Below are 27,756 nucleotides of genomic sequence, written 5' to 3'. Positions count from 1 at the left end.
TAAAAAAAAAGCTGCCTCCACTAATAAACAGCTGCCTCAGGCTCGCTGGGTGAGGTGGGGATTCTGTCCTTGAGGAATAGCTAGGTTTCTTCGAGGCAAATAAAGGGCGTATGTGTAGCTATTCAGCAAGTGAGCCCTCGGTTAGATGTCAGGAAGGATCTGGTTGTGAGAGTATTTGGATACCAAAATAGATTATTCAGGGAAAATATGGAATTTCCTTTTCAGAGAACTCTAATACTCAGGAAGATACCTTTTGTCTGTGTTAATTCCTTTGTTTGTGCCTGGAGCCTGGACTACAAGCCAAGTAGGCTTTTAAGAATTCCTTTGACATAGAAGTCAGGATCAGGTGACTAGATACAAACTTTAGATAAGCTGTATAACATAGGCCACTTTAGAGAGAAAATTACTTAGAAATATAGTGACCTTTGACATTGCAGAGGGCGCTCGTGATCATGTGAAGTCTCAGACGTGCAGGTGGTGACTTAGAGGGATCCATGGGTTTCTTCTAACTCTCCCTTTTGGTCTCCCCAGAAACATATGCTGAAAGAAGGGAAAGGCCGGATGCTGCAGGCCATCAGCCCAAAGCAGAGTCCCAGCAGCAGCCCCACTCGGGAACGCTCCCCCTCCCCCTCTTTCCGATGGCCCTTCTCTGGCAAGACTTCCCCTTCTTCCTCCCCAGCAAACCTCTCCAGGCACAAGGCTGCAGCCTATGATATCAGTGAAGATGAAGAAGACTAATTTTTCAGCCCTCCTTTCCCCTCCCCTCCCTTTGTCCCATCACCTTCAAAAGCTCTGTTGAATTCCAAATTGCGATCCCAACAATAAACCTAAGGACGGCTACAAAGGAAAGACAATTGGGCCAGAGGACCTCAGACGGGGGACCAGACAGCCCATTCTCCAAGAGACATCACCCACCCAAGAAGGAGGCTGACTACACCCTAGAGGCCTTTTCTGCATCCATATACCCTCCTCATTGACTTTGCTTTACTGTTTATGTTCATATGATCTTGACAGGGAAATTACCATTTTTATTAATTTTTAAAAATTAGTCTTTAAAATATAGTAAATAGAACTAATTAATTTTTTTTTGCCCCTGAGGAGTGGGCAGAAAGAGGTGGTATAATACCCAGAGGCCTTTTCTTCCCAATAACACTATAAGTGTTTGCCTTCTGTTCTGAGGCAAACTGGCTTGCCAAATAGTTCAAGCAATAAGCCATGCTGATGGGTGATTTCAGGGTGGGGGGTGGAATATAATTTTTATTTCCTTGAAAAAAATGCTAAAAGCTGGGTAATAGTTACAAATCCCTAACGGTACTGCTGGCACATGTGTCAATGTGGCTGTGGGAGAAGGAGGTCTAAGCCAAACTTACTCCCTGAGGAGTTTCTTGTTGGACCCACTGGGGTCCATGAAGACACTGATGGGGTTGGAACCAGAGCACATGGCATCAGCTGCGGCTTTTCCGGCTTTTCCGCTGTATTCATCTCAGAAGACTCTGTGGCCCGTTACTTGGGAGCCCTTGTCAGTCTCTTCCCTGTAATCTACCGCTAAGGGAAGGAACACTTTCAGGGTTACTGTGATTGTGGAGGGCGTGGGACAATACTCAGTCCTACACAGTCAGTTTAGATTCATTTTCCCCCCAGAGTAAGTCCCTGGCCCTGCTACTCCTATTTCTATGCTTACTACCTAGCTTTTTACAAAGGATACTTTGTAAATGTCTGTAATCTGAACATGATTTGTTAATCCATGCTGCTCACAGCCATATTGAGTAGAGATTTGCATAGACCATGGACACGACCGCATAAGGAAATACCCACCTTCCTATCTTGAACTCTGCCCTCTTAAGAATGTTCTTGACTGGAACCAGTGCTCCACACGGTGTTTGCTTTCCTCTGAGAGTGGCAGCTGGCAGGGACTTACTTTCTTCCATGGCCCCTCCAGCGAGGCACAAAGCAAGGGCTCACATTACGAGAATACAGTAGGTTCTCTCTCTCCCCGACATGTGCCTGCCTGGTGGTTGGCAGGGGGATCACCCCTTAAATCTCACCTCAGAGAATGCTGAAGCTTCACACTTGCTATTGAGCTTGAGCTCATCTTACACCTCCAGCAGCCTAACAGCCGCGTGACTCAGACCATCATCCATCAGGAATCTTGTAGCTGTGTTCAGGGGAAGACTGCTTATGTCCAGGCCCCACCCCATCACTCATAAATACCCCTTGTGGGGGTGGAGTTTTAGTGTTTTCAGCTAAGAAAACCACATTTTATCTTTTCTTGCCCCTCTGCTAGGGCTGTGAGCATCTCAGACATCTCCCTTTCTGGTAAAACCTGCCTGCCTGCCTGCACACCAGGACTACCTAGGTTCTGAAAACTGGGATCACCCAGAGGCAGAGCACGGCAGAGTAGAGGGACAAAGGGGGGGAACCTCTTGTCCTGATGGCTTATGAAAACTCATTTCTAACTCTTCTCATGAAGTGCTATTTTTACTATCAAATCTGGTTTACATGAGCTTCGACTTGGAATCCTTTTCTTTTTAAAGGTGAAATGAATCTTGGCCTACATTACTCAGCTTCATAACTTTTCTGCCTTCTTTGGGAATTCTGTCTATTTCAGTCTTACTCTCCCTGGTATAGAAAGGCAATGAAGTCAGCACTGAAGCCCACACTTGTTCCCTTAAAGTACACATCTTACCCGGTGTATTTGGAAAGGGAGATGCCCAAAGTGTGGTTTTCCTCCCAGTAGTCACTCCTCTCACGTACGTTATCTGGGTCTCAAATCTTTGGGCCCTCCTCTGCTCTGTCAATGGGCTGCTTTTGGCATGCTGACCCTTGTGATATGACCTCCAGGCCGATAAGCTCTGTGAGATGGCTAGGGCCAGCATGTACACAAGTTCTTAGAAAACTCCCTTGCCCCTTTTGGTGAGCCTCTACACTACAGCTTCAGTCGCCCAACACTAGTATATCTTCAGATACTTTTGCCTGAAAGCAAAAACTTTTAAGGTGTGGCATGTTAGCTGCTTTGAGATAACTGTGACCCTAGGTGCTGGATAAAAATGGGTGGACGGATGAAACTGTTGGTATGATGCATTATTTGATAATTTGTGCCTAATTAAATGTGGCTGGCACACCACAACCATACCAGTGACTTGTAAATCTTCTAACATTAATGTTTGAGGTTGTGGAGCTGTCAGCCTGAATAGGCCAAATGAGGCAGAGATGGGAGAGCCTTCAAAGTTGTATGGCCCCAGGGCCTGTGTGCAAGACACAAAGAGAATGGAGAAGGAAGTCCTGTCAGTGATGAGGGGGCGCCATTTCAGCAGTTTCCTTGAGATGGGCTGGGCAGAAAGATTGCTCTCTGCATATACTAGACTCAGTAGCACTTGAAACTTCAGAGGGATAGGAATGGATGTGTTTACTGCTATAGTTGCTTCTGACAGCTAGAGTCAAAGGCCACTATTTTGCTGAGGTTTGGGTAAGAAAGTCAGGGATGTGAGGAAGTTGAAAATCTAGAAGAGGAGAAGAAATATGAATGAGGTCAAGAGAATTTTTGACCTTTTCTGATTGCTGATAACTTCTTGGGCAGCTCCTGAGTTACATTTTTTAAATTTTACTTGTGACCACACAGCTGGTCAGGCAGCCTCTGGGTATTCCCTCTACAACAGCCCTTCACAGTGCTTTTGTTGCTCTGTGCCTGTATTCTCTTGATCTGTGGGTAGCTTTTGATTTTCTGGAGCTCATTGCCTTTTTAATCCTGTTCCAGATCCCATATTTAAAGTCTTTCCAAATCAATTATACTTCGCTGCTTTTCTTTAATTCCCTAAAAGCCATAGCTGCTATCTTTTCTGTCAGCACACACTCTTACCAATACATATAGGAAAAACAAAAGAAAAACTCCCTTAATGTTTTTAACTAATGGTATTTTTTTTAAGCTTACCAATATAAGTATTTTTGAAGGTTATATTTTTCAAAGTCATACGATGATTGTTTTTGTTTTCTCTCATAGAATAGATTGTCATGGGATAGAGAGTAGTCCCTGGCTTCTATTTTTCCAAATAAGTAGAACATGTTCTTTGGATTATGCTATTAGATGTTAATTTTCTTTAAAAGAAGAAAGATTTTCTGTCTGCCAAATTTATATATTAGTACTCAGATTGGATAGAAAACAAAAGTGCGAGGTTTAACACTGAGGATGACTCAGGTTGTGTTTCTTTAGGTTTGAATAGGATTTCCCACCCTTTTTTGGAAGCACTTGACTGTTTTGAACACCGAGAATTGGTTGGTTGGATTATTTGTATTTCGGAACCTGGGTGTGGAGGGTGGGGAGACAAAGTCTTGGAAAGAAATGCTGGCCTCGGCATGAAAGTTAACCCTATCACCAGTGCCGACGTCTGCGGGAATGTTTTCCTCCACTAGTGTCCAGTATATTGTTTTCCTGTCTGAGTATCATTAATTTGTTCAGAGTTATTCTGGCTTTTGTCATTTAGCCAAATAAAAGCAAAATGGTTTTACCTAATGTTTTATTTTCTGTGTTTTTGACCTGATATACATGTGTATGATACATTTTATGTATTTGGGGCTTTTTAAAAAAAGATTTTTATTGATTTCAGAGAGGAAGGGAGAGGGAGAGGGAGAGGGAGATAGAAACATCAATGATGAGAGAGAACCGTTGATTGGCTGCCTCCTGCCCGCCCCAAAGTGGGGATTGAGCCCACAACCTGGGCATGTGCCCTGACCGAGAATAGAACCGTGACCTCCTGGTTCATAGGTTGACACTCAACCACTGAGCCACACCGGCCGGGCATATTTGGGGCTTTTACTTATACTCTCAATTCCTTTGCTTTTGCATCCTAATTTATCTCCTCAAAGTCAAACTCCCTGACTATATGATAGGGGGATTCCTTTTGCAGCTTGGCACAGAAGACTTAAAAAGCCATTGTCCCACAAAGGGAGGCTGACCCAGCTCTCCCAGGTCTAATGTCATCAGTGCTCTAACAACACATCTGTAAGGAAAAGAACACCTTTGATCTATTCTTCAGGGACCTGCTTTCTTCAAAACTGTGGGCTTATACTGCTTTGCCTGACTGAGTTCTCTCATTCTTATACCAAAAGCTTTACCAATATACAAGTTTTAAGGGCTAATCGTGGCACCCATGGGGGTAATGTGCCCGATTATAGAGTTTCAAACTCCATTCTGCTTGTCTAATATGAAACCAAATTACCTTCCCCAGGCAAGACCAAAAACAATCTCATCCTATTGCATGATTCACCTTCATCTGTATAGTCCAGTGTAATTTGCCAGCTTGTACTGACAATGGAATCCTTCCCCACGTGGTCAATGTTGAGGGACAGTGGAGAAATCGTGTGCCCATCTCATGAGTACAGTGTCTCATTGTCCAAGCCGTCCGCCTCAGTCTTTGAGGTTCAAATCCAGGTCTGGAGAAGGGAAAGGTTCATATCCAACCTTGTCATCTTTCCTTCTGTAGTATATCCGTGTCAGCACAGTCAGCAGGAAAGTCTCCAGTATCAGGAGGTGGCAATTCATCACTGCAGTTCGGGGTGGAATGTAAAGTTAGTTATACTAAATTATAGTGGTGGTATCCCACCAGCAGCCCTGGCATGTCAGTGGGACAACACTTTCTGTAATTTCTCCTCACACCAGCACCTAGAGGCTGTTGTGCGTGAGTAACATAGCAGGTTAATAGTAAAGCCCGAACCAGAACCTGGCTCTCAACCTTCTGCAACCTGAGGCTAGCATTAAAACTCATTTCTTTTGTGTGTTTTATCAGCATGATCTCTCCTTCCCAACCACACCCATTCCTCTCCCAGGAGCTAAGGATGAACCCATGGCTTTCTTGGTTGGCCGTCAAGGCTGGCCTCAAGCTGTGGAACTGTAGCTCTCCTCTGTGTGATCAGAGAAGGCGCAGTCTCCTTAAATCTCTGCTGAGATCTTTGGAGATCCCTTTCTGAGTATTCGGAGCAGCAGCTTGCCTGGCCCAACCTCTGATCTAAGGTCCTCTCTTCCCTGACCCACCTCTTCTCACCCATCCTGGAAAGAGATAGGAACTTCTACGTGCTCACCTTGAGACCTGATTTTAGAGGAAAAGGGAGGGGAACAAGCAATCTGCCCGCCATTGGCCAACACCGAGAAGATGGATGGCTGCAGGGCGGTCAGGATGAGGAGCACCTGCGGAAGGGAAAAGAGAAGCAAGGGCAGAGTGGGCTCAGTGTCCATGGCGCTGAGGTCAGCTGGCCCACTGCCATGCTTGTCCTGCTGCTGTGCATTCGGCCAGCCTTTAGATCGCTGCAGTTCCAGAGCGTTGATTAAAATGTGGTGACGTTTGTAATCTTTAGAAAAATTACAACCTCATCTTCCTACCCAATATTTTATTAGAGTTCCTGACAAGAAACAACAAAAACTGATTGGGGGGTTCAAGTTTATCCCCGTATTTCAGCCATGGCTGCTAATGCGCACTTAAAGAATAGAAAGGATGGATGATTAAGGAAGAGTCAGTCCATCTACTTCAAGTACCTGAGATCCCTGCCGATAGAATGATGGATGGTTCACTATTAAAGTGCCCTTTGAAGAATCTCTGCTGTGCCAGGGCTGGAGGCGAAGGGGAATGAGTGTTCAATGGGTACAGACTTTCCGTGGGGAAGATGAAAACCTTCAGGGGATGGATGGTGGCAATGGTTGCACAACAATGTGACTGCACTTAATGCTGCTGAACTGTACATATATAAATGGTTAAAATTGTAAAATTTATGTCATATATACATATGACACACACACACACACACACACACACACACACATGTTATAACACAATAAAATAAAAAAAGAAGAAAATAATCTTTATCCAGAGGCCCCAGGAGCACTATTTGCCTTAGTGCTTGTCCCCCCCCCCCCGCAGGCAAGGCAGACCCAGCTTGTCCAGGCTTCCCCACAGGCTCAGCAATGACAGGCTTTTACCTGTGCCTGACCCTAAGGGCTTCTGCCCCTCTGTCCCTGACCCCATTTCAGGCTCATCTCTCTCTTCCCCTACCCCCTTCAATTCTACCTGCTATATGCCTGGAAATTCACATTTCAGAGGCATCTGCTTAGAGCAAATGAGAATTTATGTGAAACCACTCTTTTAGCTAAAACGCAGTTATTGTTTCTTGGAAGTAGGAGAAGGGCCCAGCAAGGAGACAGAAAGAAGGGAGAGAGAAGGAAAACAAAATATTGCATTTGGTGGAAAAGTTGTCTTTGGACTTGGAGAATGAAAAGTATAAAAAGCAAACATGCTTTTGAGAGAACTTTCAGAAGAGGTGTGATGATGAGAGGCAGTGTGAAGAGAAGGAATGTGGGTTGGGAGTTAGACAGATCTGGGTTTAAATTCTAGCCGCATTCCTGTGTGCCTTGGAGCAAGTCTCATAACATTTCTGGATCTCAGTTTTCTTATTTGTAAAATAAAAATAATGACTCCTAAGATTATTGTGAATATTTAAATGTAATGTACAAAGCCATGGCCAGGTGGCTCAGTTGGTTGGAGCATTGTCTCACATTCCAAAAGGTTGTAGGTTTGATTCCTTGTCAGGGCACATACCTAGGTTGTGGGTTTGATCCCCAGTTGTGCATACGGGAGGCAACCAATCAATATTTCTCTCTCACATTGATGGTTCTCTCCCTCCCCACCCCTTCCTCTCTCTCTCTCAACATATCTTTGGGTGAGGACTTTTTTTTTAAAGTACTGTATGAAAAGTGCCTAGCACATGGTGTGAGTAGTTCATAGTTGTAGCTGAGATAATGCTCATACTGCTAGTGGTGATGGATGATAGGATTTTAGAATAATAATAGAAAAGAAAAAAAGCGAAGACAGAAGCAGTTAAGGTTATGGGTTGAATTGTGCCCCCAAAACAGATATGTTGAAGTCCTAACCCCCTAGTATCTCAGAATATGATCTATTTCAAAACAGCATCTTTGTTTTGGTTAACTAATTATATGTCATTAATTAAGATGAAGTCATACCAGAATAAGGTGGGCCCTTATCCTTTTTTAAAAATATATTTTTATTGATTTCAGAGAGGAAGGAAGAGGGAGAGAGGGATAGAAACATCAATGATGAGAGAGAATCATTGATTGGCTGCCTCCTGCATGCCCCATACTGGGGATCGAGCCTGCAATCTGGGCACGTGCCCTTGACTGGAATCAAACCTGGGACCCTTTAGTCCACAGGCTGACGCTCTATCCACTGAGCCAAACCTGCTAGGGCGGTGGTCAGCAAACTCATTAGTCAACAGAACCAAATATCAACAGTACAACGATTGAAATTTCTTTTGAGAGCCAAATTTTTTAAACTTAAACTATATAGGTAGGTACATTGTTATTAACTTAATTAGGGTACTCCTAAGGCTTAGGAAGAGCCACACTCAAGGGGCCAAAGAGCCGCATGTGGCTCGCGAGCCGCAGTTTGCCGACCATGGTGCTAGGGCATTATTCTCATATGACTGATATCCTTATAAGAAGAGGCAAAGAGACAGATGCGTGAGGGAAGAAGGCCATGTGATGACTGAGGCAGAAGTAGAGCGAGGCAGCTGCAAGTTGAGGAAGGCCGAGATTGCTGGCAAACCTCCAGGAGCCAGGAAGAGGAAGGAAGGATTCTCCCCTACAGGTTTCAGAGAGAGGACAGCCCAGCTGACATGTTGATTTTGTACTTCTAGCCTCCAGAACTGTGAGAGAATAAGTTTCCGTTGTTTTGAGCCACTCGGTGGTATTTTATCACAGCAGCCCTAGCAAACACAAAGCAAAAATAGCACAAACAGCAAAATCTGGGAAGGGGCAGGGATCACTTTCCAAATCTCACAGGAACCTAAGGCTTAAGAAGATTCCCAGACCCCTTTGAGCCTGTATTAGACTCACCTCCTAACCCCAATTATTTGTAGTTCTATTACAAGCCATCTTTTCTCGCTCAGGGTATAGTTACCTGGAAGAGAGCAAATTTGGCCCCGATGTTCTGCTCGCCCAGGTGCAGCTTGGCTTGACGGAAAAGGATGGCCAGGCTCCAGAGAGCCAACAGGGTGGACACACCGAGGACAGTGTTGATCCACAGAGCTGTGCTCTCCTCAGAAATCTGGTGGCAGACCAGGTGGGAGTCAGTGAGGGGGACAAGCCCTTTCCCTCCCTTTTATTTCTTCCCCCAAGGGGATAACAATGCCATAGCCCTGGCTTATTCCAGTCTCCTCTCTCCCACCATAGTGCCCGAGCCTCTGTTCTAGGTCACTCTTTCCCCCGGTATCAGGGGATATTGGCTCCAGCTATTCCTTGTAGAGCTCAAAGGTACCAAATGAGCCTCGGAGTTCACTGCCCCTCACTCCTGGCTTACGTCTGCTGGCTCAAAGATGCCATCCGGGATGAGGAACAGGCCCACCAGGCCCAGGGTTATCCTGAGGAAGGCATACTGGAATGGGCCCAACATCAGCAGCTGGAGCTTCTTCCTGAGGGGAGCAGAGGGTTAGGAACATGGGCCCACAGACCACCCACCCCAAGACAACTCTCATCTCCCTCACTGGGCTCCTGGGCCCAGGCTTGGCTGCCATCAGACACCAAAATGGTTAAATGGATGGGGACATAGGAAAAAGCTAGAATGTTTAGAGCACTGGCAACCCTTCTTCTTGCTTCCCACTCATTCCTAGACCAGAATGCTGCCTTTTGAGCAAGAACGATCAGTGTTAACCCAACCTCATTAACCAGATGAGCAGACGAGGCAATAGCCTGGAGTTCAGTTTCCTCTGTGTGGCTAAACTTTGCAGGGAGCAGTGGCTTAAGTGATGGGAACTTCGGAGTTCTTTCTCGGCTCCCCTTACCCCTGAGTGGGTGCCTAATGTGTGGGGTCCTGGCTGGGGATACCCACCCTTTTGTCATTGACTTTGTTCCATACAAGACTAGTTCCAAGAGGTTTGAAGCAGAGCTGAGAGGACCAACCAGCAGACGCTCTTGGGAGAGAGAGTGCAGGAAGCTGGAACCGGTTCTTCAAGGGCTCCCCTCCCTCCCGTCTTACCTGGTGAGGTTGAGTTTGGGGCAGCAGGGGCAGCAGCAGCAGCAGGGGCCTGTGTGGATCATCATCGGGGTGTCCTTCAGTGTCCTCACTACTGCTTCCTTCCCACCAAAGCCTTGCACTATGACCAGCATCAGTAGGTAAAAGCACACTGCATAAAACCTGGAGTGGGGGAGAAGTGGGCCTGAGAATACACAGAGAGGAGGTGGCAGCTCGCTGAGAGGACAGCCTTTGCCGCCAAAGAAAGATGTACTTCGGAAACCAAGATGGCAGCATAGGTAAACACTGGAAATTGCTGCCTTGCACAACCACTTCAAAAATACAACTAAAAGACAAAACGGACATCATCCAGAACCACAGGAAGGCTGGTTGAGTGGAAATTCTACAACTAGAAGGAAAGAGAAAAGTATACTGAGACTCAGAGGAGGTGTAGAAGTAAAGTGCAGAGGTACGGAGGTGCATGTGGAAAGGGCTGGCAACTGAGGACACGGTTGTCTTTTTCAATCGGGAGGGAGTCTCAAGCTCCCGACTGCTCTGAACTCCAGTTCTGGGCGAGTCTCTGGGGACCCAGACTCATGCGGGGAGAAACTGGACTGTCTGGCATCGGTCGGAACTGGAGGGCGGCTTTCTCTCAGAGGTCCTTGCAGCGATTACCGGACACTGAGACTCGGGGCCTCGTAGGGTAGGACTGAGGATCTGCCATAGCTGTTTTCTCCTCCCTGTTGATTCCCTGAGACCCCGCCCCACCCAAGCTGTGCACAGAGACTTTTGCATATGAAAGGCCTGGCCCTTTGCAATCTGAAAATTACCTAACAAACTGCAGCTGGGTCAGAGAGACCCACAACTTCCAAAGAAGGCCCAAGGCCCCACAGCAGCTTGCATTGCTTCACAGCTGGGCCTCATCTGGTCACCTCCAAATCCCAAACAAAAAAGAGGAACCTGCAGATCTCTCCGTAGCTCCTGCTGGGTAGCCTCAGGCAGAGGCTAAATTAGCACCTCCTTAGAGATCCAAGAGCCAGTGTACCCAGTGGTCAGAGTGGGACCATCCAATTACAACTCCTCAGATCCATAAGGGACATACTCAGGGGGCAGACTCAGTGAGCACCAAAGCCCCACTGAAGCAAGTCTTGCCCCAGAAGGGTGTCTCCAGCACAGAAGTTCTCCCACTGTAGACACAGCTGATTCTCACAGACAATTGGCCTGGAGGTCAATTCCTCCCAGTGACACCTACAACAATCAAGGCTTAACTACAACAAGACTGTGCACAAAGCCCACAAAGGGGTGCACCAAGAGTGTCCACCTTTGGGGTCAAAAGCAATACCACAAAACGGGTCAGAGGCAAGGGGCTGTGATACCCAGAGGCACAGAACAGGCATGAGGTGTTCACTCACAAAAGCCAGGAGAAGAGAACCCCCACACTGAGCTACGCAGGTTGCATTCAAGCAGATTTTCCCCTCCCTCCAAAATTGGGGAGGCTGAGCCATTGGGCACTATAGGACACCTAGCACAGAAAGCCACTCTATCAACACAGGGAAGCATAAAAAATGCGGAGACAAAGAAACAGGGCACAAATGACAGAAATGGAGGAAAGCAAACTACTGGATATAGAGTTCAAAACCACACTTATAAGGTTTTTCAAGAATATTTTAGAAACTGCCGATAAATTTAGTGAGACCCTCAAGAAATCTAGTAAGACCCTCGAGGATATGAACAAGGACCAACTAAAAATTAAGCATACACTGACTGAAATAAAGAATATTATACAGACTCCCAACAGCAGACCAGAGGATCGCAAGAATCAAGTCAAAGATTTGAAATACGAAGAAGCAAAAAACACCCAACCGGAAAAACAAAAAGAAAAAAGAATCCAAAAATATGAAGATAGTGTAAGGAGCCTCTGGGACAACTTCAAGCGTACCAACATCCGAATTATGGGGGTGCCAGAAGAAGAGAGAGAGCAAGATATTAAAAACCTATTTGAAGAAATAATGACAGAAAGCTTCCCCTACCTGGTGAAAGAAATAGACTTACAAGTCCAGGAAGCACAGAGAACCCCAAACAAAAGGAATCCAAAGAGGACTACACCAAGACACATCATAATTAAAATGCCAAGAACAAAAGACAAAGAGAGACTCTTAAAAGCAGCAAGAGAAAGACAGTCAGTTACCTACAAGGTAGTACCCATGCGACTGTCAGCTGATTTCTCAACAGAAACTATGCAGGCCAGAAGGGAGTGGCAAGAAATATTCAAAGTGATGAATAGCAAGGCTGAACTTACAACCTAGATTACTTTACCCAGCAAAGCTATCATTCAGAATTGAAGGTCAGATGAAGAGCTTCACAGATAAGAAAAAGCTAAAGGAGTTCATCACCACCCAAACCAGTATTATATGAAATGCTGAAAGGTATTCTTTAAGAAGAGGAAGAAGAAAAAGGTAAAGATACAAATTATGAACAACAAATACACATCTATCAACAAGTGAATCTAAAAATCAAGTGAATAAATAATCTGATGAACAGAATAAACTGGTGAATATAATAGAATCAGGGGCATAGAAAGGGAGTGGACTGACTATTCTGGGGGGGGGGGGGAAGGGGTGTGCGTGGTGTGGGAAGAGACTGGACAAAAATCGTACACTTATGGATGAGGACAGTTTGGGGGGGTAAGGGCAGAGGGTGGGGTGGGAACCGGGTGGAGGGGAGCTATGGGGGAAAAAAGAGGAACAACTGTAATAATCTGAACAATAAAGATTTAATTAAAAAAAAAAGAAATGAAATAATTGGGGGGAAAAAAAGAATGATGGACTGCAAAGGGAGCAGCAAGGGGTGGGGTTTCCTGAGGGGATCATGGTAGGGACTAGTCACTCTGAATGTGTGACTCCAAGAGGAATGAGAGAGGATGGGGGCCCAGGGGCCTGGGAAGAGGGGAATTTCAGGCTGTGGGGACAAAATGATGGCCTAGGACAGTGATGGCGAACCTTTTGAGCTCGGCGTGTCAGCATTTTGAAAAACCCTAACTTAACTCTGGTGCCGTGTCACATATAGAAATTTTTGGATATTTGCAACCATAGTAAAACAAAGACTTCTATTTTTGATATTGATTTTATATATTTAAATGCCATTTAACAAAGAAAAATCAACCAAAAAAATGAGTTCGCGTGTCACCTCTGACACGCGTGTCGTAGGTGCGCCATCACTAGCCTAGGATGAACAGATCCAGAAGTTCAAGAGACCGGGTTAGCACAAGTTGGAAAGGGCTTGATTCTATTTGTAATCAAGACTGGTTTGCAGGGATTTGTGGAAGGGAGAGGGGCTATAAGAAGGCATGGACTCTGGATTCCTGGGTGAGTGGGGAGCAGAAGGGAACCCCTGGAAGGATACCACGCCCAGAGGTGGGGGCGGGCAGGACACTCACGAGGTGATGGCCATTTCCACGAGCATGAGGGAACGAGGGATCCAGAGCCCGAAGCAGCAGAACACAGACACCACCTGGGAGAGGAGCAGGAAGCCGGTTCAGGGGAGGGAGACTTTGTGCTCACCCTCTTGAAGCTTTTGTGACAAGAGCTCAAGGAAGCCAAACCTAAACATTTGAGGGACTATTACTTTAAAGTGGCCAGCTGGAAAAATCACTAACGGAAATTTTTTAAAAATTTAATTCAGCTGTCATTTCCTTCTATGTCTAGGGTTAGAGACAGCATGTCACCTTCAGCCAGGGTTTTTTTGTGTTTTTTGTAAGACTATCTCATCCTATATCCTTGGGGTAGGAGTAGGTGAGTTCATCCTTAGGAGTAAATGGATCAAGATTCAACCCTTACTCTTCAACATCCCATGTTATGGGAGTGTCTCTGATGACTTGAGATGGTTTTAGGCAGATGTCATCTGCCAGGAAAGGCCCTCAAGGGCCCCACTCTGCTCCAAATAGACACACAGAGCTCACCAGAAGGAAACGGAAGTCCAATCTTATGATCTACCAGCAAGCCAAAGGCCACTATAGTGACTGTGGGAATTTTAAAAGCCTACAATGTAAGGGTAGAGCTAAGGATGACTCCATGAGGAAAACATTCTTTCCCTCCTGCTCTCTGCGGAACCGCTGCTTGCCTGGACAGAGAGGAGGCTTGCTTTTAACAGCAACACCCTGGGGAGTAGCGATTGGGCCACTGGTGGCAGAGCGGTTTCTTTAGTTGTTTCTGTGGCTCTAAGAATTCCAACACTCCATCCCACTGCCTGGGGCCTTCCAAGCAAATGGAGATTCGATTAGAAACCCCCACCTAAGGCGGTAGAGGCAGGAACTCTTTGCTGATTGGAATTGTTGAGTTTAGAGGAATTCTCAAAACGGTCCCTGCCTCCTCCTCAGTCCCTCCCAAAGGGCAGCTACAGGCCCTCACCGTGGGCGCAGAGCTGCTCCAGAGCAGAGTCCTCCGCTTGATGGGGCAACGGGTGTTCTTGTACAGGTAGACGGCGTCCTCCAGGAAGATGGCAATTGAGCCCAGGGCAAGCAAGGTCATGGTGGCCGTGAGGGCAATCTCCAAAGGGCCCAATGCTAACGTGGAAAGAGGGCAGACTCCAGTGAGTTGATGACCGGGACTGAGGGGCAGAAATGTGGCTTCCTTACTTGGATCTAAATGGCTTTACCATACGTAGAATTATCTGGCCTAGGCCTATCCATGCAGAAGAATGGCTTCTTCTTAGACCTAGAAAACTTAACATGTGGCTAAGAAACAGTCATTCCCATGGATGGGAGACAAGACCAGATCATTTTAGGTATGTTGACACTTACCTGAGCCAGGGTATAGACACCAAACAGGTTTTTACATACTTAGCAAAAAATCTGGATTAGGAGTTCACTTTTCTATCTCCAGTGCCAGGTGTCATGCGCGCAAACAGGGGCCCATTAGCATTATAACCGAAGCAGGATGTGATATAGTGGTATACTTTAGAGCTGTTTAAAATTGATTTCAAAAATTATGTCGTGAAACTGGAACATCAAAAAGGGATCTCAGCAAAAGAGAAATGGACACAAGACTCCAAGGACCTTTGACCCATGTTGGCCCCACACTTTGACTTTGTCTTACATTAAATGTGGTCCAGTAGCTCTCTCTCTCTCTCTCTCTCTCTCTCTTTTCTAATCCTCACTTGAGGATACGTTTTTATTGATTTTTAGAGAGAGAGAAAGGGAAAGAGAGAAACATTGATCATTTGCCTCCCATATGCGTCCTGACCCGGGATTGAACCTACAACCTAGGTATATGCTCTAATCAGGAATTGAACTCACAAACTTTTGGTGTACAGGATGATGCTCCAACCAACTGAGCCACCCAGCCAGGGCCCAGAAGGTCTCTTTAGTTTATTACATTCATTTGAGGAGTTGTTAGAAAGTTGCTGTCCAGGCCCTGCCCTCAGAGTTGCTGCTCCAGTAAATCTGGGGCAGGCCCAGTAACTCTATTTTTTAACAAGCTCACCTGATAATGGTCAGGAGATAAGCATTTTGACAAATACCAGTGAAACTCCTCAGGCCTCACTACTGCTAACAGGGAAACATTAATCTAGTTACAATATGTGTTTCTGAACATGTGACTCATAAATGCAACAACTCGTTTTAAAGGGCTCTTTGTCCTTAGTGAGTAAGCCTGGGCCCTCATTTATCTAAGTCCCTTCCCTAGGTGGCAGGCTCTTTCCTTCCCACCTCCTACCTGGCCAGATGAGAGGAAGAAGGGGGAAAGGAAGACTGTCAGAGCCCAGTCCACTGTCCTCCTGCATTGGGAGTAGAGTATGAGGTGCCTTACGTTTGGTGACTGAGGGCAGCTCAGTCAGAGAGATAATACTGCTGAAACCAAGCCAGGGAGGAAGGAGGCCACAGCACAGCAGAGAACTGAGTTGTCATCTGGATCGGTCATACCTGGTGTCACCACAAGGAGCACCAGGTCAAAGGTGAAGCTGTCAAAAAATATCACATCTGCCCTAACCAGTTTGGCTCAGTGGATCAAGCGTCGGCCTGTGGACTGGACAGTCCCAGGTTCGATTCCGGTCAAGGGCATGTACCTTGGTTGTGGGCACATTCCCAGTACGGGGTGTGCAGGAGGCAGCTGATTGATGTTTCTCTCTCATCGATGTTTCTAACTATCCCTCTCCCTTCCTCTTTGTAAAAAATCAATAAAATACATTAAAAAAAAATAAAGGTGATACAGGTTGGAACAGTGGTCATTGTAGAAACATTAAGTGGGAAAGTTTAAGAGACCCCACTGGATGCCGGAAATGTTCTATAGGTTGATCTGAGTGGTGGTTTCACAGGTGTACACCTAGGTACAAATTTGTCAAGCTACATACTTAAGATCATTGCCTTTTATTGCATTAATTATATCTTTAAAAAACCTTATGTGGACAGAGCAGAATGAAAAATTAGCACAGTAAATTATAACCATGTTTAAAGGAATTAATTGGGGAGAGGAAGGCATAAAAATGTTGAAGAAAAGAGTGAGGCACTAATATCTTTTTTTTTTTTTTAAATATATTTTATTGATTTTTTACAGAGAGGAAGGGAGAGAGATAGAGAGTTAGAAACATCGATGAGAGAGAAACATCGATCAGCGAGGCACTAATATCTTTATCTTACAAAATGGAAAGTCAAGATGCACTGTCTGTAGTTGGCAGAATAAGAAATAAACTATTGGTACATATAGAAAGCTGTAAAGATAACCAACAAAAAATATTGCCATAATTATATGGAGAGAATGGAAGAAAGTTGGTGCTAATTGAGCTAAATCCTTATGTATCATAAAGCAGCAACAGATAGTGTCCAAAATTGATATTCTAGGAAATAATGGTGTGCACATGCTGGTGATTTGAAGATAACTATAAAAAGAAACATCAGCTAAAAAAAAAAAAAAGAGGAGGAAGATTAGAAATGGGAATGCAAAAGGCAGGGGATTGTTGATTTTCATAGTAGCCCTTTTATACTATTTGATTTTTAACCATGTTCATGTATTATTTTGATAAAATAAAAATATTTAAAAATTATTGTGTAGAAAAAAACCTAGAAATACTAAAAAAAAACACAACAAATGAAAACACATTAGCAATGCTGTCTTTGGGTGATGAGAATGTGGGTTTTTAACTAGGACATAAAATTATAGTTATAGCCGTAACCGGTTTGGCTCAGTGGATAGAGCATCGGCCTGCGGACTGAAGGGTCTCAGGTTTGATTCTGGTCAAGGGCATGTACCTTGGTTGCAGGCACATCCCCAGTGGGGGGTGTGCAGGAGGCAGCTGGTCGATGTTTCTCTCATCGATGTTTCTGACTATCCATCTCCCTTCCTCTCTGTAAAAAATCAATAGAATATAAAAAAAGAAAGGACAAATTTTTTTAAAAAAAAATTATAGGTATAGTATGATTCCTAAGCCTGTTTAATAAAAGAGTAATATGCAAATTGACCATCACTCCAACACACAAGATGACTGCCCCATGTGGTCAAAGATGGCCACCACAAGATGGCTGGCAGAGGAGGGCAGTTGTGGGCGATCAGACCAGCAGGGGAGGGCAGTTGGGGGGGACCAGGCCTGCCGGGGAGGGCAGTTAGGGGTGACCAGGCTGGCAGGAGAGGACAGTTAGGGGTGACTGGGTCAGCAGGGGAGGGCAGTTAGGGACAATCAGGCCGGCAGGGGAGCAGTTAGGCATCGATCAGGCTGGCAGAGGAGTGGTTAGGGGCAATCAGGAAAGCAGGCAGGCGAGCGGTTGGGAGCCAGCAGTCCTGGATCGTGAGAGGGATGTTCGACTGCCCGAGCAGTGGGATCGAGCCTAAATGGGCAGTTGGACATCTCTCGAGGGGTCCCAGATTGGAGAGGGTGCAGGCTGGGCTGAGGGACACACAGCTCCCCCCACCCCGTGCACGAATTTCAGGCACTGGGCCTCTAGTACTGTTCAATAAAAGCACAGAAAAAGGAAATACACGGTGAGATTAGCAGTGCCTGTCTCTGAGTGGTGGGACTATAAACAACTTTTCCTCTTTTTACTTTTCTGGATTTTCATATTTATTTTTCTGAATTATTTTTATAATAGAAATATTTAGTTTTAAAAAAATACACACCCAAGAAAAAGTCCAAATAGGTAGAAACCAAAATCAATTCAGTAGATTCCTAAACACCAATGTCCGTTGTTGGGAGAGGCAGTCACTGCTGGAGGCCTCTCCTTGCCTGAGCACCGCCCCCCCCCGCCCCCGCCCCGACTCCTGTTCCCCCTGAGAGCAGAGTGGAAGCGGCCCTTTCCCAGCCGAGCCGTCATGGCCCAGTCCTTTCCCAGCCTTCACTGCCCTCGAACACCCCTCCTCCTTGACTCAGAACCACAGTCCCCTCCTGGCCTCTGACCCTCCAAGTCTCCTCTGCTGACTCCTCATCCTTTCCCACACCCTCTGTTCTCCAAACTCAGTCACTGCAGCTCAGTCTTCCCTGTGTTTAGGGGTTTGGAATTTCCCTACCACTCCTTCTGCCTCCCAACAGCCACATGAGCGCTCCCACCTCCAGGACTTTACACTGGGCTTCTGCTGGTTCAGCTTTTCTCCCCGAGCTCCCAGCTGGCTCCTCGTCACCGAGTCTCTGCTCCAATGCCCCTCAGCCAGCTCCTCTAGGCAGTGTGGTCTGCCCTCCCCCAGTGAGGTCATGTGCATGTGAATTTACTTGCTTGGTGTCTGTCCTCTCACCTTAGTGTACACGCCACCAAGGCAGGGACTTCATTAGTCTTGTTCTCCGTTCTGTCTCTAAGTGTTTAAACTATTTGTTGAATGAAAGAAATAACCCCAAGAGAATCCCTATAGTCATCTCCATTTTATAGGCTTTTCCAGGAAACAAAGCTTAGAGCAGCGGTTCTCAACCTGTGGGTCGCCAACCTATGGGTTGTGACCCCTTTGGGGGTCGACCGACCCTTTCACAGAGGTCGCCTAAGACCATCGGAAAACACATATATAATTACATATTGTTTTTGTGATTAATCACTATGCTTTCATTATGTTCAATTTGTAACAATGAAAATACATCCTGCATATCAGATATTTACATTACGATTCATAACAGTAGCAAAATTACAGGTATGAAGTAGCAACGAAAATAATTTTATGGTTGGGGGTCACCACAACATGAGGAACTGTATTAAAGGGGCGCAGCATTAGGAAGGTTGAGAACCACTGGCTTAGAGTGTTAATCACCTTGCATGGGGTCACACAACCTTGAAGTGAACCCAGGGGTTCCTGACGCTAAACCCATACTCTCAACCATTGCACACACTGACTATTGGTTGTGTTCACATAGATATGGGAGGGCGTGTGGAGTGATGGAAACAACCAAATGCAACCCTAAAAGATGGTTTAATTTATGAGGGAGGGTGGGGCATATTCTGACTGTTCGGTGTAGAAATGCTTTGCACTGTCTTGAACTGCTGGCTTGGTGCTCTATTCTTCCTCACACTGGCAGGATCTTTAGGCTCTGGTACCCACCTCCACAGTGCAAAGGCTGAGAGAGAAGTTCCCTCACATCCATAGCCTGACACCACTGCTCTCCATCAAACTTACTTATCTTCTTAGAAGATTTGTGTCCTACCTTATTTTTTTTTATATTTTAACTGATATTATGAGACAAAAGTGTTCTATGGCAAAGGATTGTTGGAAATGCCTTAAACAAAGTTAAACACGCCTCTTTCCTGCAGAGCATACTGAAGTGTTAATCTGATTTACATGTTAATTTCCAACAGGAGGAATTACAGCTTTTATAAAACCTGCGTTTCTATCGACTCTGTTTTCATGAAGCAGAACTTGGGATTAGTATTCCAAGGAACACACTTTAGGAAATGCTTATCTTATTGACCATTTTGCTAGCAACTAGCAAATTTCCCACTGTCTTGGAAATGTGAAGGTTATAATGAAACAATATAAGAACATTAAATTTTTGAAGACAGAGTATCACCCATAATCCTACCTGGTTCCTAGTCAAAAATTATTTTATTTTTGCATATTTGTTTTCATGGCGTTAAGAGCATAGGCTCTGGAGTCAGAGACATATTAATTGAAAGTAAAATTCCACTTACTATTTTCTCTCATTAAAACTCCTAGCACAACACCTGGTATGTAGTATTTGCTCAATAAAAAGTAGTTTTAGCCCTAGCCGGTTTGGCTCAGTGGATAGAGCTTCGGCCTGCGGACTGAAGGGTCCCAGGTTCGATTCCTGTCAAGGGCATGTACATTGGTTGCGGGCACATCCCCAGTAGGAGGGTATGCAGGAAGCAGCTGATTGATGTTTCTAACTCTCTATTCCTCTCCCTTCTTCTCTGTAAAAAATCAATAAAATATATATATTTTTAAAAAGATGTTTTATCTACCCAACATTGTTTTTTCATTAAATTTATTAGTGTGACATTGGTTAATAAAATTATATCTTTCAAGTGTTCAATTCTATGATACCTCACAATATACAGATGAGGTATTATAGAATTGAACACTTGAAAAATATAATCTCCTTCTATCAGCATATATTTGACCCCCCCCCCCTTTTTTTCTTTTTAAAAAAACATATTTTATTGATTTTTTTACAGAGAGGAAAGGAGAGAGATAGAGAGTTAGAAACATCGATGAGAGAGAAACATCGATCAGCTGCCTCCTGCACACTTCCCACTGGGGATGTGCCCACAATCAAGATACATGCCCTTGACCGGAATCGAACCTGGGACCTTTCAGTCCACAGGCCGACGCTCTATCCACTGAGCCAAACCGGCCACGGCTATTTGACCCCCTTTAACGCCTGCCCACTCCACCCCCATCCCCTCTGGTAACTAACATACTGTCTATATGAATTTTTGTTTGTCGTTTGTTCATTTGTTGTTTTCAGTTTTGTATCCCACATATGAGAGTGATGGGGAAAATAAGACATTTCTTTCTTTGGGGCGGGGGGGAGGGGGGGCAGCAATCTGAATCTGTGCCAGTAACCTAATGTACATTCTTGATAACCTATAATCAAGTCACTGCCTCTTTCCCAGAATCTGGTCTTGCAAGACCTGAGGCCATAAACTGAATATTATACAACCCCTGGAGGCAGTTAGCAATGCTGACACCAGGCCAGGCCCATAAGTGTGGTCTCAAGACCCCGTGAAAGGTCCGGAAGTCCCATTCCATATTTGGGGGACAAAGTCACCAAAGGGGTATAAAGAAGAGCTTCCACCATCTTGGTTTGCTCAGACTTTGAGAGGCAACTCTTCTGAGACCACTGGCATAATAAAGCAGTATAACTCCATTTTTCTAAGCATTGCGTGGGTTTCTTCGGTCTTCTACAACAACTGAAATCACATAGTTCTTGACTTTTTCTGTCTGTTTATTTTGCTCAGCATGATATTATCAAGCTCACCCATGTTGTCACACATGACAGTATTTTATGGCTGATTATTATTCTACTAGTGGCCCGTTGCATGAAGATTCACGCAATAGGCCTTCGTTCCCCTGGCTGCCGGCACTGGTTTTCCTCTGGCACCCAGGACCCAGGCCTTTGGTCCGGCCGTAGCAGCAAGGCTTGGCTTCTCTGCTCCGGCTGCTCCCAGCTCCTCCTTTGTTTTTTTTTCCAGCTCCTCCAGCGGAGCCCAGGGTGGACTGGAAGCCTGGGTTGCCCCCGGCGACACAGGCCCCCTGAGACCCAGGCCCCAGCCCCTCCTTGAGCGGAGTAGAGGGCCGGTGGGAAGCTTGGCTTCCTCTGTCGCCTGGAGCAACCCAAGCCTCCTGCTCACTCCAGCTCCGTGGCCATCTTCAGTCGTCTTCAGTCTTCGCTCTGCACCTGTGTATGCAAATTAACCGCCATCTTTGTTGGGTCAATTTGCATAGTTGCTCTGATTGGCTTGTGGGTATAGCGGAGTGGTGGAGTGATGGAGTGATGGTTAATTGGCATGTTTCTCTTTTATTAGTGTAGATTATATATAAGTACCACATCTTCTTAGCCAATCATCTAGCAAAGGACACTTTGGTTGTTTCTATGTCTTGGCCACTGTGAATAATGCTGCAATGAACATAGGAGTGCATATATATTTACTAATAAATGTTATCAAAATTTTCAGGAATATACCCAAAAGAGGAACCTTCATACTGTTTTCTATAGTGGCTGTACCAGTTTATATTCCCACCAGCAGTGAGGGGAGTTCCTTTCTCTCTACAGCCTCTCCAACACTTATTGTTACTTGTCTTATCACAATAGCCATTCTAACAGGTGTGAGGTGGTATCTCATTGTAGTTTTTATTTGCATTTCCCTAATAGCTAGTGAAGTTGAGCTTCTTTTCATGTATCTGTTGGCCATTTGTATGTTTTCTTGGGAGAAGTGACTGCTTAGGCCTTCTGCAAGTTTTTTAATTGGATTGTCTTGTTGTTGTTGAGTAGTATGAGTTCTTTGTATATTTTGCATATTCACCCCTTATTGGAGGTGTTGTTTGCAAACATCTTCTCCCATTCGTTGGGTTGCCTTTTTGTTTTGTTGACAGTTTCTTTTGCTGTGAAGAAGCTTTTTAGTTTGATACAGTCCCGTTCACTTATTTTTGTTTTGCTTCCCTTGCTTTTGAGGTCAAATTTATAAAATCTTCTCTAAGACCAAGGTCCAGAAGTTTTTAGTACCTGCCAACATGGTTTTTGTGATTGTTATGATTTTCATTAACAAGCAAATGCTACAACAAGCATTCTTGGCCATGTCTCCTTGGCACATATAGGAAAGTTCCTCTATTCATACCTAGAGTTAGAATTGCTGGGCTGTAGGAGATGAGAATCTTCAGTGTTACAGATATACAAAGTGGTTTTACCAATTTATAATCCTACCTGCAGTCACAGTTCACCTCAAATTCACCTCCACTTGGGATTATCACATTTTTTATTTTGCCTATAAGAATGTAGTAAAATGATACTTTACTATTTAACTCTTGGTTCCTTAATTCCTAAGAAAACAGAACATCTTTTTGTATTTTTTATTGGCCATTTGGGTTTCCTATTCTGTGACTTGTCTGTTCATATATTTTATCCAATTTTTATTGGGTAATTTTTCATATCATTTGTGGGTAATAGGCTGAAAATATCTTCTCCCAGTTTGTGGTTTGGCTTTTAACATTCTTTATAGTGTTTTCAGTCATACAGAAGTTTGTTTGTTTTATGTAGTCAATCTCCACAATCATTTATTCTTTCTAGTGTTAAAAAACTATTCTAGCCCAGCTGGTGTGACTCAGTGGTTGAGCATCAACCTATGAACCAGGAGGTCACAGTTTGATGCCTGGTCAGGGCATATGCCTGGGTTGCAGGCTCGATCCCCAGTTTGGGGTGTGCAGGAGGCAGCAGATTGATCTCTCATCATTGATGTTTCTATCTCTCTCTCCCTCTCACTTCCACTCTGAAATCAATCAAAACATTTTTTTTAAAAAGAAATTATTCTCTACTCGCATAAAGATATCTTTCTATTTTTTCTTCTGTAAAAATGTTTGCATTTACCCGGATTAAAGCTACATTGGAGCTATTTTCATGTTTATTTATTTGCCATAGGGGCAGGCAATTGTCCAGCATCACTTCTGGATGAGTCCATCCGGCCCCACGGCATCCTCTCATGGAGCAAGTCCCCAGCGGGCATGGGTTTATCGCTGGGCCCTGTATTCTGTTCCATTTTTCTACTTGTCAGACCCCTTGGAGTTATTGCCTCATTGCTTTAATTTCTAGTCTGATTAGACCAGTAAGCCTTAATTTCTGGCAGGGCAGGTACCGTCCTTACACATTTTCAAAATTGTCCTGGCTTTTCATGGGCCTTTACAGTTCCATAGAAATGTTTGGACCAGTCCATTTTTACAAAAATGCTGTAAGGATTATAATTGCAACCATATCACAGGCATTTCAAAAATAGATTATTAAAAGGTTCCGTAGTTCTTCCAGATGAGCTCTTTCTTAAATAGCATTTATTTTAAGGAACAACACAGTTTACAGGTGAAGAAGGAAGGGGTTTCTCCACAGCCTCCAATAGCCTCTTCCCGACTCCCCTATTTCTGTCATTGTCATCGCCTTTGCCATCGCCATTGCCCAGATCCTCAGCGTCATCATTAGGGCCTTCCCCCCCCCCCCCCTCCCCCCGTCACTTACTTTGTCTAGATATTTATTTACCACTTTGCCTCCTCTGTCTTTGGATTTCCTGTGTTTTCCAACCTTCCCTTTCTTTCCCTGACATTGCTCTGACTCAGACTCTTGTCCCTCGTGCTAGGCTGGGGCAATAACTCCCAATTTATACCCCTGCTTCTCAAGGTTCTTCTTCCTTGAAGTCCATTCTGATTACTGATTAATGGTCCTGAAGCATATCCAGCCCCTCCCAATCTCAGAGCCCTCACCAGCCTCCTTCCGTCTGCAGGATAAAGTACAACTCTTCTGCCCCGCACTCACTGGGCCCCACCTTACCTGCCCAGCCTCTCAACTGTCCCCGACTTCCCCACCAGCAACCTGGAGTCCGGCCAGATCCTGCTCCTCAGGGTCTGGGAACCTGCCTGCTCCTTCTGTCTCCTCCCCACCCCCGCAGTGCCCCCCGCTGCTCACCACTCTCCTACTGCTGCCACGCCCACAGTTCGCCCGGGCACAGGCAGCTCGTCAGACCATCACGCCCAGAATGGTCTCCCTGCTTTGAACATCCTTGGTGTTTCTATTTGCACATTTTGCAGCCCAGCGGTGTGAGATTCGCTTTCACTGTGTAAGGGAGAGTTTCTGCACCTCAGCACTATTGACCCTTCCGCCACGCTAATTCCTTGCTGTGGATGGTTTTCCTTTGTTTCCAGGCCAGGATTCCTGGTCTCTAGAATGCCAAGTAGCACCCTCTAGTTGTGACACTTGAAACTGCCACCAGACGTTGCCTAAAATCCCCTGGGGGGCAAAATCGACTCTGGCTGACAGCGCTGGTCTAAGGGAAGACTTGTATGCCAGCTGCACCGTGAGCAACAGGTCCCTGGAGCTAAATGTAGCAGCTGCCGGCGGGCACGAACCACAGAGCAGCTAAGGGGTTTCTCGGGATACTCTCTGGCAGTTGGCATTCACTGTGGTTCGGAGCTCATGCAACAGGTTGCCCACGTACATGCCCATGTGGCCTCCTGGCGCACACTGACCACGTCCTGTTGTTCAGAAAGAGTCTACTCCTTGAAGTGACAAATCAGGAAGGAGGCTGGGAAAAGCATTTAGGTACCATAGAGACACAGCTCCCATTCCTCAGTGTCTAAGAGGTAGGTAAGGGGAGCATTTGAGATCTAGCTCCCCAGCATATGTTGTCAGCTTGGCTCACATAAACTCACAAAAATTAACAAAATAGAAGGTAGTTAATCACGCAGTAGGAAAACAATAAAATATGGGGAGCCACATTTGCTAGGAAGATGCTAGGGGTCATTTGATGGCCAGGTTTTGTGCGTCCAGGGAATAAACTGAGTCCCATCCTCAGCCGTTCACTTTCAAAAGCGATTCAGTAATAGGAATCTAGTTGGCCGGCACTGTCAGAATACTCTTACAGGTTCATCTAAGTGTGTTTTTAAAAAATGTTTCCATTGATTTTAGAGAGAGAGAAACATCAATGATGAGAATCATTGATCATCTGCCTCCTGCATGCCCCCTCCTGGGGATCGAGCCCCAAACCCAGGCAAGTGCCTTGACTGGGAATCAAACCATAACTTCCTGGTTCATGGGTCAACACTCAACCACTGAGCCACACCAGCCTGGCTCACCTAAGTTTTAAGAACATTATTCAGAATAACCACACCTCTCAAATGATATAGGCCCTTCCCCAAGAAGGCTGCTGTGTAGGCCTCAGGGCACTCTGTGGGGCTTGGGTCATTTGGGCACCAGCCTGAGTCCCTGGATGGTCCAGGGTCTGAAAAATGCTCCAGGCTGCTGCCCCAATTTGAATGAGCATTGAGGCTAGGATAAGCGGGAGGCCCAACATGCAGGTTTGTCTCCCGGCTAGGTTGCCATGCCCCTCTTTTGGCCTATTGGCTCCTCAAGCGGTTGTTCTTCTCCAAGGTGTTAACCATGACAGACAGACACTGGGCCAGCCATCCTCTCCTGCCCTCAGGCTGGCAGTGCAGGGCCACCTCCCCTCTTCCTCTCAGCTGTCCTGACTTAACACCGGATGCTCACTTCCTCCTTGATTGCCTCCTGACTCACCTCTCAGAAGTTGGGCTGCAGTGGGAGGGTGAGAGAAGCAGGCAGAGGGGATGCTGTAATTGGTCTCCAGGATTTTCAGAAGATCTGCCGTGTACCTGGAGAGACACCAGCCTGCATTCAGATATGGGGACTTGTGGGGAGGAGAGGGGACCAGGAGGGACACCAGTTACTTGACCCTCCGTCAAACATTTCTGGGTGCAGGGAGCTTGTCCATTTCCCCTCAAGGACCTGATTCTGGGAGGGAATGGGGAATGGACCCGGTCTAGTGTGCAAGGCAGCCTGCTGTTCAGTTAGGTCATGGACAGCCTGGCTGTAGTGCCCAAAGAGCCCACAGTCCATTCCCTCCCCTTCCCTTGGGGCAGCAGCCCAGGGGCTGGCTAGAGAGAAAGAGCAGGATCCCAGAGAAAGAGTGGACCCTTAGCACTAGGGTCGGGTTCCCCAGCAGGTGGAGGCTCTGTGCATACACCCTCTCCCCCAGCTCCCAACTCTGGGAAGTTCCTCTCCTTGAATGGGGAGAGAAAGCCAAGACTTTGAAGGGACATGCACTGACCCAACCCCACAGTGTCCTCAGGGACAGCCAGACCAGTATCAGTCCTGTCTCACCCTGTTTGCTGGAAACCAAAGGGTCCTGGGAGGGAGGGAGGGACAGGCCAGAGAGATAGAGGCCTCCTGCTGCTTGGCAACTGGCTCCTGGCTCAGGGCTGGCTGCCCTCACTCACCTGGGGTCAAGCTTTATCTGAGTCCTGTCTGGCTCCATTATCTCCTCTCCCTCTCCGGCTCGGTTCTCGGTTCTCGGTTCTTGGCAGGTGCTGAAAGGCAAGGAAGGGCAGGCAGGTCGGGGCCCTGAGGTAGATGGCTCCCGGTCCAGCTGACTGCCAGCCTTTCCCAAAGGACTGGTAGGAAGAGTGGCTGGATCTTCCCTCTGGCTCTCTCCCTCCTCAGGCCTCTTTGCTCACAGTTTCTATCTCAGAGTTCATCAGAGGAATTTGAAGTTTGATCCTCTCAGCTGGCTGAGTTCCCAGGTTCCTGACTCCTCCCTGTCCCCTAGGTGTGGTCTCTCCTGCCTCCTTCCCATAAACACCTTTAGGCATCCTTTGCCCTGGCCCACTCCTGTCCTACAAACCCCATGTTCCCCCCAAGAGCCTTCTTGAGTGGTGGTAGGGACAAAGCTCTCATGCCCACTGGACAACAGCTCCTACTGCCCAAGAACCTGGCTGGACGCAGGCTCTGGGGCCCTGGGGGTGGGAGAATCAGGGCTGAGGCCTTGACTGTGTTGGTTTTGGTGGCTTGGCATGTGGAAGGAAGGACTAGGTGGAAAAGCCGGACGAGGCCCCTGTGAGTTTCCCACGCCCGGCCCACCACATCTTGACGATGGGTTTGTCCAGCCAAATAGCAGCAGAAGATGCAGCAAAGGGGAGAGGGAAGCTGTATTACCTGGTATTAAAGAGGCAGAATTGTGAGATTTGCAAGCATCTGGACTGAATTTTTTTAAACTGTCAAATTGTTTATGAACTATTTTATTGATTGGTGATTTTTCTTTTCTCTCCAAATAGATTTAAACCTA

General features: G+C 45.9%; 2 protein-coding genes across 5 annotated transcripts in view; one reads left to right on the top strand and one right to left on the bottom strand.

The window, feature by feature from the left end:
- The window catches only part of PCYT1A (phosphate cytidylyltransferase 1A, choline), a 56,769-nt gene extending 52,262 nt beyond the window's left edge, over positions 1-4,507 (top strand). For all 3 annotated transcript variants that reach the window (XM_070406467.1, XM_070406466.1, XM_070406468.1), the window contains one exon: positions 532-4,507. In XM_070406467.1, coding sequence (XP_070262568.1) covers positions 532-738 — 207 coding nt within the window. In that variant the 3' untranslated portion in view covers positions 739-4,507. The remainder of the gene's footprint in view (positions 1-531) is intronic.
- Positions 4,503-27,130, bottom strand: SLC51A (solute carrier family 51 member A). 2 transcript variants are annotated; one of them, XM_070406469.1, is made up of 9 exons: positions 26,912-27,130; positions 26,193-26,287; positions 14,414-14,568; positions 13,444-13,517; positions 10,032-10,190; positions 9,357-9,468; positions 8,958-9,104; positions 6,073-6,178; positions 4,503-5,538 (listed from the first exon to the last, which is right to left on the bottom strand). In XM_070406469.1, exons 1-9 carry the CDS (start codon positions 26,947-26,949, stop codon positions 5,402-5,404), a joined length of 1,023 nt encoding a protein of 340 aa, XP_070262570.1. In that variant the 5' UTR covers positions 26,950-27,130; the 3' UTR covers positions 4,503-5,401. The 2 variants fall into 2 exon arrangements, 1 of the variants encoding a protein (XP_070262570.1); XR_011470311.1 differs by lacking the exon at positions 4,503-5,538 and adding an exon at positions 6,524-6,721 and having other exon boundaries at positions 6,121-6,178; positions 26,912-27,034.
- Positions 27,131-27,756: the final 626 nt, after the last annotated feature.

This window comes from Myotis yumanensis, unplaced genomic scaffold (assembly GCF_028538775.1).
Source record: "Myotis yumanensis isolate MYYU_CA2020_CCGP unplaced genomic scaffold, mMyoYum1.0.hap1 SCAF_2, whole genome shotgun sequence".
Taxonomy (NCBI): domain Eukaryota; kingdom Metazoa; phylum Chordata; class Mammalia; order Chiroptera; family Vespertilionidae; genus Myotis; species Myotis yumanensis.
The sequence above is the reverse complement of the archived record's forward strand: the minus strand, read 5'-3'. Positions and strand labels throughout refer to the sequence as shown.

Excerpts from the sequence above, each read along its gene's own strand:
- SLC51A (XM_070406469.1), bottom strand. The coding sequence starts at position 26,949 with ATGGAGCCAGACAGGACTCAGATAAAGCTTGACCCCAG. Across the intron at positions 13,518-14,413 it reads GGAGCAGCTCTGCGCCCACG|GTGGTGTCTGTGTTCTGCTG; the intron begins GTGAGGGCCTGT and ends CTCCTCTCCCAG. Across the intron at positions 9,105-9,356 it reads GCATCTTTGAGCCAGCAGAC|ATTTCTGAGGAGAGCACAGC; the intron begins GTAAGCCAGGAG and ends GTCTGCCACCAG.